Consider the following 8,692-nt stretch of genomic DNA (forward strand, 5'->3'; position numbering starts at 1 on the left):
GTAATGAAAATGCACTTTCTCAGAATATGTGCAAAACAAGCTCATGAAATGCAAGCTACACCAATGCAAACCAATTAGTTCATAAGAACACAATGAATTCATAAGGACCACCATTGTATAGTCATACTAATTCTATTTTTATAGTCAATATTAGCTCCAAGATTAAACAAACGATGGTAGAGAAGTGATGTTTTCTTAACGGTGCCAAAACTTTGGTTGTTCTTTGAAAGTTTAAAAACTTTGGTGGCTATAATTAATTTTGTAAAAGGGTCTGTGGATTTACGTAAATCAGTTTAAACTAATGTGTTTATTTTTTAAAACGGAGAATACCGTATAAGTATCTCGGTTTTTTCAGATAGCACCAGCTTTTGAAAATATCCTCATAAAATAAGGTATTTTAAAAATGTCGCCGATATATGTTATATAGGCAGCCATTCCATTCGTGAAAGCCAAGCTGGGTCGGATCCAACCCGTTTGCAAGCTTTGGAGATCAAGGGGCTTGAACTTTGGAAGTCAGAGGCTCAGAAACGTCAGCTCGACCCGAACCTTCCGGTTCCGGGCCCAACCCGAGCAGGATAGCTAAATGATAAAAAAACCCTCACACCAAACGGTGGAAAACGCTACAACAATTAGCAGACTCCTACCACCGAGAAGCGGGGTCCTGTGCCAAGCTGAAGGCCCAGGTTCGAATCTCTGTCTTACCAAATCTCTGCTAAGGGTCTGCCTAACCTCAGCTTGCCTTCAAAAAAAAATCCCAAATTCCTGACCGTACATGCCTCTCTCATATTTAAACGCCGTTTCTCTCTCTCCCTCTCTGTCTCTCGTTTCTCCGGCTGCTGGAGGGAGGAAATTCCGATGTCCTCCTCCACCTCGGCGGCGCAATCCTTCTGGTGCCACCAATGCGGTGGCTCGGTGACCATCGTCCCCTCTCCCTCGGGGGAGCTCCTCTGCCCTAATTGCCACAGCGGGTTCGTCGAGGAGATCGACTCCGTCCCCAACCCTAGCCCACACCCCTTCACCCAGAACCCCTTCTTCTTCAACCTCCAAGACCACTTCTCCTCGCCGGAGGCTGCGGGAATTGGCGGCGGGGCGTCGCCTTTCCCCACCGGCCTCGCCGACTTCCCCCTCATTTTCTCCTCCTCTGGCAGTCTCGATCTCTCCGGCGATCTGTCACCAAGATCCGCCCCTTCCATCCAGGACCCCGACCCCTTCAACCCCTTCCTTTTCCTCCAGAATCTGATCGCTGGTGGCACCAACATCCAGTTTGTCCTCGAGAACCATTCCGGCGATGGCGGGGGCATCCAGCTGCCGGCAAACCTCGGAGACTACTTCATAGGACCGGGGCTCGAGCAGCTTATCCAGCAGCTGGCAGAGAATGATCCCAACCGGTACGGGACCCCACCGGCGTCGAAGTCCGCGGTGGAGTCGTTGCCAGACATCACGATCACGAGCAAATTGCTCGGCACGGATGCAGCACAATGCGCGGTCTGCAAGGACGAGTTCGAAGGTGGGTCTTCGGCGAAGCAGATGCCGTGCAAGCATGTATACCATGCTGATTGCATTCTTCCATGGCTGGAGTCGCATAATTCGTGCCCGGTGTGCCGTTACGAGCTTCCGACGGACGATCCTGAATACGAGCAGCGGGCAAGGGGAGAACAGGCGGAGGCAGCAGGAGGGACTGGATCGGCTGGAGTGGCCTCACAACCGGGTACACCCAGCCGGAGGTTTAGGATCTCATTGCCATTGTCATGGCCGTTTAGGGCCTCTGGGTCGCAAGCGGAGGCCAGCAACAGCAGAGAAATAAGGAACAGTGAGGGTGGTGCAAACAGCAACTCAGGTAGTCGGGATTTGAATTCAGAGACCAGGAATGAGGATTTAGATTGACTGTGAGAGGTATACTTCTGTTGTTCGTGCTTTATCTTCTTTGTTGTCTCTCTTTGATATTAGTCTTTGTTTGTTCTATCATGTGGGGAGTTAGAACTATTATTGAATTTTGTCTTCCTTGGTAATATTACATTCATCTTTGTGCAAATCCAAGTGCTATCTTGGATTCATTTTAAGAATGAAACTTGAGTTTTTGTTTTCTGAAAGCAATAAAAGTGTAAGAATCACAGAGGTTCGATATGTATTACCGTGTTTCGAATGCATCATTTATTTGGACTCGAGATCATATAATCCTGTCTTGAGTTTTTTTTTCAGGTGTATGTTGGGTACTTAGAAATTATCTTGTAAGTTTTCTACATCAATTCATTATGGATGGAGCGTCTCATGGGAGTACTCGCCTCATGGAATTATTATTATTTTTTTATAAGACACGTGTGCATAAGTTGGGAGTCACTAGAATATGAGATCTGGAAATATGAGAACTACCGTGTGAACCGTGATTTTCATGGATTTTTTTGTTCTTTTCTCTTAAACCTAACCGTACGGATGTGATCTACATGCTTGGTTTTATAAGGACTAGCTCTTGAGTCATCTGATTACGATGCATAAACAAGATTTTTTGAGGCTTTAAAATCAACACTGATAATCTTCATAAATATTCAAGCATCCAAAAATCATATTTTTTCATAAAAAATACAAAGCATTGGAAATGCCCGGTTCACATGGTAATTCTCATATTCTAGTGACTCCATAAGTTGGTAATTCTTTTGTTGGCATGAATGTACAACTTTTGCACCCATTTGGCATTATTGTGTAGAGCTGCATGATGCAAGATATTGCTATACTTGTTGGAACCTCTGTTAGGAACTATATATAAAGGGACAATGAATGGATGTAGGAGTGAAGAATCCATGTGAAATAGTATATAAGGGGATATAATGCCATGGGATTTCTTGATGGGGATTTCTCTATAATATATAATGGCTCCATAAGGCCAAGATCCCTTGTTTTACTGTGTCAAGAATGTAGTTAGGGAAATTTAGCTTTTGAAATGGTCAGAAATTATCTTACACTTCAATTGTTTGTATATTATCTTCTCTAGCGCAAATTAGCAATCTTGTTGTCAAATGATTATGTGAATATTTTGTAGTGCTTATACGATAAGTATATATGACATGATCTGCGTGGTGTATGCCATCTTATCAGATTTTAGAGAATATTATTTTTAGTAAGGGATTGGAAACAGTGAAATGATGTTTGTTGAGATAATGGTTGGACAACTAAAAGTGGCAGTGCCCCTCTTCTTTTGCACTGTCAAGGTTGTGCTTAAGCATCAGCATATTTTCCGAGCTTTCTTTGTAATTAATTTTGAATGTTTACTTAAGAGAAAGAACCTAATTCTAGAGGGACTAGACAACAATGCATCTAATCTGTATGGAACTTGATTGTTTGTTGAACGTCAGGTAAGAACATGTTGGCAGCTTCAGTTGAAAATTTAGTTTCTTCTTTTTTTGCTAAGAAAAGTTACATATTGCTAGAAATGAATAATTAAGTGGTTCAAAGGAGAGTACCAATGACTACATGCAATGGACCTTATTTCCTTTGACTATCAAAGTTGATGAAAACCGCTGGGTGTATTGTTTTGTTCGTGATCAGCTAAGAGCATGTTGGCACCTTGAGTTTACTAACATGTTTGCCAAGCGATGGTGGGCCATATTTGGAGAAATGGACAATGGCTACAGGCAATGGTAGGCCTTATTCGGAGTTTTCATTTTTTCGAGAGAGAGATGAAAGATTCCATCTTTCAAAAGAAGAAGGTCAATGATTGAAATTGCAATACATGGGACTTAAAAATTTCTGTGGAGCCACTTGAAGTTCAGATCAGGATAAAGGGCCATGATACTGGACATATGGATCTTGTCTAGTTGTGTGAGAAACCTCTTGTAATAGATAATCTGCGAATCTAGAAACTTATGGGCCATTGCACCATGTGTGAGTCCAACTTTGCAAGAGTTTGACATGTTTTTTCAACATTTCTGGGTGATAATGATATTGCCACTCAGAAATCTAGGCTTTGGAATATTTATGTGGAAATACAATAAAAGATAAGATTCGAAACGAGGAGATACGTAAGAAGGTAGGCGTTGCATCCATTGAAAATAAGATGAGAGAGAATCATGTACGGTGGTTTGGACATATTCGGTGAAGCCCTAATGATGCTCCAGTTAGAAGGATGGAGAAATGGGAAAATATATTAGTTAAAAGAGGTCAGGGTAGGCCTAAGAAGACTTGGATGGAGATGATAGGAAAGGATATGAATGCTTTGAACCTCACCGAGGACATGGCATTGGATAGAAATGATTGGAGGAGAAGGATTCATGTGGAAGACCTAGAATGATTTTCTTTTTTTGGTTCATATCGCCGACCCCAATTGTTTTGGGATGAAGGTGTAGTTGTTGTTGTTGTTGTTGTTGTTGTTGTTGTTGTTGTTGTTTAATTTGGCTAATGAATGTGGGAAAAATTGTTTCATATCTTGGAGACTTTGGCTATCAGGGTGGCATATTTTGTCTAGATGTAGATAACACCTTTTAAAATGAAGGCTGAAATCTGTCTCTCAATGCATGAGCTCTTGAACATGACACTAGGACAGTAAGACGTGTCTGCCAATTAAGTGGGAGGGGATTTGTCATGGATTGGGTCTTGCAAAATGGGATTGGATTCTCCTTGCATGTTGTGTGCATCATAGTTAAGTCTTTCTATATTTCATGTCTTTTATATTTTGTTTATGTTTTCTCTATCTTACATCATGGTGATTTTGTGGCACCTTCATTTTGCAACTGTTCTAGTTTTTCTTAATGAATTTTTCTTTTTTATCCTTACCAAAATAAGGTATATTGTGATAAATGTTGTACATATTTTACCGTATCATACCACATATTGTTACTATAAAGAATATCGATACGACATGCACTTGTATTTTGATATGAGTGTGTATCGTAATTGTATTGTATGTATCATACGATACATGCCCGTATCGTATGATACGGGGTGTATCATACGATATAGGGTCAACACGCTTAAAAAATGTTCAAGTCATAATTTTTCAGTTTTGGGTTTTAAAGACCTCTTGAGGGTCGACTCTCTCATTTGTGTAGAAGCCATTAGAGAGGTATTCATGCACCCTGGGAATCGTGAGAGCAATTTGAGGGCTGATCTGTGCGCAAGGGAGAGGTTTTTGGCGGTTTGCCTAAGTAAAAGTGCATTTCACCTTTTTCACTCAAGGAAGTGGGTTAAGGTAAAAAATCTTTATTATAAGTAAAATTACAAAGTTACCTTTCAAAAAAAATTGCCTCGGGGGGTGCTGCCCCCCTACAACCTCCAGCCAACTCACCGCAATCCGCAGAAATTAGAGATTTATATCAAGGTATGTATCAAGCTCCCCACTCCTCCAATAAAGATGGCATCAGATGATCTGGCATAGTAATGAGACACTCAAGTAATGAGTGAAAATCGAGTGCAACTATTGCCATAATATTTTTGTTTATGTAATATTAAAGCACGAGTCTTGTGGCATGTTTTTAATTGCAAGATATTTAATATTTTACATTGTTCTTATAAGATAGTTGATGTTTGATGATGTCTTATGCATCTCATAGAAACATAAACGCTTCATATGTGATTTTGTAGTTGTATTTTGTACAATTCATCATTGTTTCATGTGTTATGATTTTTTTAGAATTTTTGCTAGTTTTTTATGATTTTTTAAAAAAATAAAAAAAAAATTATTAAAAAATACATTTTTTTACGATATGATACGATACGTATCTTATTTTGGGCCCAACTAATACGGGTAACGATATGATAATTACAACCTTGATCGTGATTGTTGTTTACTTCCTGTCTTAGTGATGACTTGATGTCTGCTATAACTGAGGCAACCTTATCTCTAAAATGTTGCTGAAGGGATATAGATCTTACCATTGCTTTAGCCTTCCGAGAGTTTTTTTCTTTTAATTTCTGGTTTATAAATTTCTATTATAACTGTGCACATAAGAACGACAATGTTGATGGTAAAATTTTATGTCCTAGAGTAGTTCTTGACGAACTCTCTTCCTCATCAAAACTCGGACTTAAAATTTTACCATCAGCATTGCCATTCTTATATGCACAGTTATAATGGAAATTTTGAACTGAAAATATCATGATATTATCGTGATAATATTACTATAAAATTATTTATAAAAATATCACAATATTTTACCTTTTAAATCGTTTTCCCGAAGAAAAAAAATTATATAGCCAGTATTTTCATTTTATCCACGATATCTGTGACTATGATTTTATGTACACCTATATATTAGAACTTTGAAGGAAATGTAGACTATGATTATGTACTTGTGATGATAAGGGTCTGTAATCATATGATCAATGTACCATTGGATTCTCCGCTTCTTGGTCAATGTGCTTCCCATGTTATGCGGCTGAACTTTCTTCCCTTTTTTTCTTTTTCCTTTGTATCTAAAAGACAGTGATATAGAATAATACATCCAGGAAAATATGATGTATATAGGTGAGTTTATGTTGGTTTCATTAATTAATTGATGCTTGTATGTGTGGTTGATGAAAGTCTGTAATATCATAGTTTATTACTGAATAAATGCCTATCATACACCTTTCCAAGTTTAACTGGGCCAGGGGTCTTATATGGTCATCCATCATAAATGCTTGAACTTTGCTTGAATGGCTCAAGTATACCTTGGTCATTTGTGTTGCAACATTTCATTCCATTATCAGCGTAGACCACAAGCAATCTTGCTAGTCGCTTATTATAACACTACTATCCTTGTGTTTCTTTTTTTTTCTGGGGATACTGTGCCAAGTGTTTCTTTCATAAAGCATTGTTGCAAGTGGTTTATCATTAACATAAATTCTCTCTATATGACCTTTAAACCTTGGACATCCCTGGTGTCCCTGTTTGCCCAGTGTTTCTTTCATTTGTTTACCCACTGAACCTCTTTTCTTTCTTCCTTTCCCCCTCTTCCAAGTAAGACGAATAAAGCTGCAAAATTGTGTATCTTAGTTATGGAGCTCATGAAACTACTGAGCTGATCAAAGTTACTAGATAGCTTTATTAACATCATTTATTTTTATTATTATTATCTTTTGTAGGGAAAAGTGGACAATGATCATGTTTCATGTTGATGGTGCATGATGTTGGTTTCTGAGGTTTCATGTTACCCTTTTTCTACTCTAAGAGTGCATCCTCAGTGGCAGACTGGTGAAAGTTGTGAATGAAGATGAATTTGTATTTGTTGAATTGATGTTTTTCTCTTTATGATACAGTAGTGTCACAGATATTTATACATGAAGTTTTGAACGGTTAAAGTTTGTACATGTAACGAGGCACTGCTCTGAAGTCTGAATATTTTCTTTTCCTTTTGAATTGACAAATTTAAAAGTTATTGAGCAAAGGTGCTTTGGAAACCAAGAAAAGACAAAGGAGAGAATAGAGAAACAAGATTGCAAACATCAAGTCGAATCACTTTACATTATAGAATGATTCTTTCTGTTGATGTTGTGGTCAGCCTCCTATTCTCACACCTATTCTGTCTGCATTACAACCTTGTTGTTGGAGAAAGTAATTAAGATCTGTTTGGATTTGTGTATGATGAATGGTAGGGGCAGCTGCTCATGCTTATAAAGGTAAAATGGATTTTGCATACCATGTTTGGTTGTCTTGCCATTTTTTATCCTTTGATAATGTTTACTAACTTTAGGCAAGAGTACTTTTTTCACTTCTGCCTCCCACAGATTTGGATTATAAGGTTGTTACTATTGCCTAGAGTAGCAAATATTCAGTTCAGGTGTGGCTGAAAGAGATGAGGCATTCAGGATGGTGATGTGACAGGTGGAAATGCAAAACTCCATGATTCTTTCTGTTGATGTTGTGGTCAGCCTCCTATTCTCACACCTATTCTGTCTGCATTACAACCTTGTTGTTGGAGAAAGTAATTAAGATCTGTTTGGATTTGTGTATGATGAATGGTAGGGGCAGCTGCTCATGCTTATAAAGGTAAAATGGATTTTGCATACCATGTTTGGTTGTCTTGCCATTTTTTATCCTTTGATAATGTTTACTAACTTTAGGCAAGAGTACTTTTTTCACTTCTGCCTCCCACAGATTTGGATTATAAGGTTGTTACTATTGCCTAGAGTAGCAAATATTCAGTTCAGGTGTGGCTGAAAGAGATGAGGCATTCAGGATGGTGATGTGACAGGTGGAAATGCAAAACTCCATATTTTTGTTGACATGCTTAAGTTTATGAATTATGGTTATAGAGGAAAATTTTGTACGGATGCTTGGCAGTTGATGCAAACCGCTTGTGAATGACATGTTTAGACATTTTTCATATATTTTTGTTGAGTCTTAGATGTAATAGGATTTGGTGATTTATTTACACGCTTAAGTTCGGTTTGCTGGGCCACATGCGAATTTGATTTGGAGTCGATGAATCAGAATTGCAAGCGGCCCCTTGAATCTTGAGTTGTTACCAAACATCATATTCTTATGACAATACAAGACGTTGAGAATTATTAAAAAAAAGGTTATAAATCCTCTATTGTGTTGAGATGCTTATGTATCAGCTGGTTCTTCTAAACTCCATTGAAGGTTGAAGATGTTGCTTACTTGCAACTATGGAATCTCCAAGTGCATTTTTAAATGTTAAACTTTTCTTATGGCATTGACCATTTCCATATGCACATTTAGCCGGTGAATGTTCTATGCATTCACGGGTTATTTGCAGAC

At 38.5% G+C, this 8,692-nt stretch overlaps 1 protein-coding gene across 1 annotated transcript; it reads left to right on the forward strand.

The window, feature by feature from the left end:
- Positions 1-776: 776 nt before the first annotated feature.
- On the forward strand, positions 777-7,606 carry LOC149818214 (E3 ubiquitin-protein ligase RING1-like). The gene is made up of 2 exons (XM_089985218.1): positions 777-1,893; positions 7,054-7,606. Exon 1 carries the CDS (start codon positions 856-858, stop codon positions 1,882-1,884), a length of 1,029 nt encoding a protein of 342 aa, XP_089841344.1. The 5' UTR covers positions 777-855; the 3' UTR covers positions 1,885-1,893; positions 7,054-7,606.
- Positions 7,607-8,692: the final 1,086 nt, after the last annotated feature.

The sequence above is a fragment of the Nuphar pumila genome, chromosome 13 (assembly GCF_984573655.1).
Source record: "Nuphar pumila chromosome 13, dmNupPumi1.hap1.1, whole genome shotgun sequence".
Lineage (NCBI taxonomy): Eukaryota > Viridiplantae > Streptophyta > Magnoliopsida > Nymphaeales > Nymphaeaceae > Nuphar > Nuphar pumila.

Bases quoted from the DNA above. Each gene is read 5' to 3' on its own strand.
- LOC149818214 (XM_089985218.1), top strand. From the start codon at position 856: ATGTCCTCCTCCACCTCGGCGGCGCAATCCTTCTGGTGCCACCAATGC.